This window comes from Crassostrea angulata, chromosome 2 (genome assembly GCF_025612915.1).
Source record: "Crassostrea angulata isolate pt1a10 chromosome 2, ASM2561291v2, whole genome shotgun sequence".
In the NCBI taxonomy this organism is placed as follows: domain Eukaryota; kingdom Metazoa; phylum Mollusca; class Bivalvia; order Ostreida; family Ostreidae; genus Magallana; species Magallana angulata.
This window is the reverse complement of record NC_069112.1, coordinates 47,628,187-47,631,836: the sequence shown is the minus strand read 5'-3', so window position 1 is coordinate 47,631,836 and position 3,650 is coordinate 47,628,187. Positions and strand designations below refer to the sequence as shown.

General features: G+C 33.8%; 1 protein-coding gene across 1 annotated transcript; it reads left to right on the top strand.

Moving 5' to 3' along the window:
• The first annotated feature begins 1,073 nt into the window (after positions 1 to 1,073).
• LOC128174427 (uncharacterized) lies at positions 1,074 to 2,024 on the top strand. Its single transcript, XM_052839987.1, has one exon. The coding sequence runs from the start codon at positions 1,074 to 1,076 to the stop codon at positions 2,022 to 2,024; it is 951 nt and encodes a 316-aa protein (XP_052695947.1).
• Positions 2,025 to 3,650: the final 1,626 nt, after the last annotated feature.

Genomic DNA, 3,650 nt, shown 5'->3' with positions numbered 1-3,650 from the left:
CATTTAACTAAAAACAAACTTTAAATCTTTATTTTTTTTTTGATTTAAATATTTTTTATATTTGCTAAAAAAATCACCGAAAATAATTTTTACACGTTTTATTAGATGAAAAGTTAAAATAGGCATCAACATGCTCCTTACGTATTTAGTTTGCTCCAATTTAATAAGTAGTCTTTCCAACAATATTTAAAAAAGGAATATACGTTTTCAACAATAATAAACTATCAAATTTCGTAAATTAGGCATTTTACAACAAATTAACCCGAAAAATACTACTGTTATTATATTGAGTTAAAGACAGCGTTATCATTATTGAATGGTATTTTTGCCAAGATTGCATTTCAACGGCAAAAACCCTACCCGTTTAGGAATAGTGAAATTTTCACATGAATTTTTTCCCCTGAAAGACATTATCCTTTCTTACATGCATGATATTCTTTGAAAGAACTTCACCTTATTACTTGTTTCACAAAAATATTTAAACAGCACTTTGGCAAACTGAGCTTAACTAAAACAATAAAATGTTTTATGATTGCTACCTTCATAACTCGCATGAATCATCAAAAAGCATTCTATTGTTAATATTAACATCTTTCTTTTAACTAATTAATAAATTGATTATGAAAAATTAGTAAAATTCACTAAACTACTGTACATATGTACGTTAGCTTAAAGAAACAGTCAAATCATCTCCTGTTAGTCTTTGATTGTTACATCATCATTGACCAAACGATAAACAAGGCGTGTCAATCTCAGTCCTGTCAGTACCATGTTTGTTTCAGCCGCTGTAGATATCGACCAATCGATAAATGGGGCGCGTAGATTTCAGTTTAGCTGTTTCTATAGAAGTTTGAATTTACTATAAGTTTCTGTGAGAAATATAGGAAATGGTACTTGGTAGATGTAAATATAAAGTTTTGAACAGTATTTTCTGATAATAGTTTGTGTTTCATCAATATTAAAAAAAAAAGAAATTCTTGAGACACTTTGTAGTGTTGGCTTGTAATGATAAAAACGCTAAATGCATAGAAATCAATCTCTTCGTTACACTTTTTACAGACTATCTCCCAACCATGAATCCTCACCTATGCTTCGGTTTATTGTGCGCCGTGCTTGTAGCACACACATCTGCCTCTGTAGTATACAGATCAGGCTATGGCGGAAGGAAGAGCGGATATGGTAATGAAGGAAACGGTTATGGCGGCAGTGGTGGAAATGGATACGGAGAAAACGGTGGAAACGGAGGATACGGAAATAACGGCAATGGAAATGGTGGCGGAAATGGTGGATATGACGGAAACGGTTACGGGGAAAATGGTGAAAACGGAGGATACGGGGATAACGGCAAAGGAAATAATGGTGGAAATGGTGGATATGACGGAAACGGTTACGGGGACAATGGTGGAAACGGAGGAAACGGGGATAACGGCAACGGAAATAATGGTAAAAATGGTGGATATGACGGAAACGGTTACGGGGAAAATGGTGATAACGGAGGATACGGGGATAACGGCAACGGAAATAATGGTGGAAATGGTGAATATGGTGGAAACGGTTTTAAGAACAATGGTGGAAATGGAGGATACGGGGATAACGGCAACGAAAATAATGGTGGTAATGGTGGAAAAGGTGACAACGGTGGCAATGGTGATAACGGTTACGGATATGGCGGGAAAGGTGGCAATGGTGGAAATGGTGGGGGGTATGGAGTAGATGCTTATAATGGAGGAGGAAACAACGGCGATAATGGACAAGGATACGGCGAAGAATATGGCGTCGAAACAACTTCTTACGATCAGAAGTACTCATCTAAAGGTGGAGAGTATGGAGGATATCAACAAAGATCTAACAAAAATAGAGGTCGAGGTGGCAAAAATGGTAGACGAGTCGGAAAAGGTAGTGGTAGAAGTGGTAGAAAGGGAAGCAAGGGAGGCAGATATAACAACAAAAACGGAAACAACGGTGGTAGATATGGTGGATACCGTGGACAAGGTAGCTACAAAAAACCAAGTTATGACTGGTGATTTGTTAAGAACATGAAAATGATACACTGTAGCAAATTTTGGCTAACGTAGATTTCGGATATTATTGATATTACAATTTTAAATAGTTCTTTTTGTTTTCAAAATATTGATGTTGAATAAAGTTGTCAAATATATTTATTTAGTTTCGCAAGATTTAGTAACAAATGAATTATTAGAAATCATACAACGACGATACGCTTGATCAAATTCTTAAAAAAATCTTTTAAGTTCATGTTTGTACATAAATCCAATACTGTTAAAATTGCTCGTATTGATGACATTGGTACTTTTTAAACATGAAAAGAAAACTCGAAAGATAGTTGAAAAATACTTTAAAAAATTTGTTGGAAACTTTTCAAAGAATACAAACACTACAGCAGACAAGAAAAAAAAAAATATACAGATTAGATCCATTTTCGCCATGATAAAATTTGTGAGAAAGGCATATGAATAAAACTTGAGGTTTTGCGCTTTATCATAAGTAGCTTTGGCAAAAACTTAATTCGTTTGAATTTGATAATTAATCGTTAAAAACAAACTAAGGTTTTTGCAATGTTCTACATTGACCTAAATAGATATACATTGTAACACATAACAGAAGGTATGCCAAATAAGATACTGTCAAAAAAATTTTTGTATTCAAATCATGTCATGGACAATACTCACAATAGCGTCTAGGGTCGTTTTGTGCATTTTGTAATATGGTTCGACAAATAAATTCATTTCTTCATTTCGGATAACGAAAAACGAGTTATGTGAGGAGGAGCAAATTCTTTAAGAGCTGGAGCTGAAGTAACAGAAAAACTCACACTTATTGACACATGTTAGCCTTTTTCTAAAAACGTTCGGTAACGTAGATATACTAAGGACATGATTAAAATTGTTTAAGCGGTTTTGGTCAATTTTCTATGAAAAACAAAGACAGACGCAAACTCCGTGATGTCTGTATCGTAAGCTATTGACAACCTAATATTAAAATTAAGTAATTAAAATAATTTCAAAGAATATATATTTAAAGTTTAATAAAATTTAACTTGTTTAATATCTAATTGAAGGGACGTTTACACGATGTGAATATTTATATTTTGACCTTAATTCTTGACAATGTTAAACCACGAATCGCTACGCACCACTTATTTTGAAGTTAGATAAAACACATGAAATAAAATTTGTTCCCCTAAAAAATGTTTGATAACAGCTTAATACTTTCGCAAGAGCATCCAAGTAAAATGTGCGGAATTCGTTCAGAGGAGCAAGGATAATGTAAAAAATTGAATCAAATGTGTTGAACAGTAGGTTATGGTGACTGTTAACACTTACAGTTATTATTCCTTGCAATATGCTTACTTTTATGATGTCTCATTATTAATAATTTCATTCTGTTTTCTTAAGTAAATTTAATTTAACAACGACCAGGGAAAAAAAAAGAACAATGATCAGTTAGAGAGAGAGAGAGAGAGAGAGAGAGAGAGAGAGAGAGAGAGAGAGAGAGAGAGAGAGAGAGTGGGAGAGAGAGAATGAGAGAGAGAGAGAGAGAGAAAGGCAAACTTAACGCGTCATGGAATGTTTTGAAAATGGAACCGTTTGGTTTCATGCCAAGTATAATTGGTTTTATTCAACCCGTAT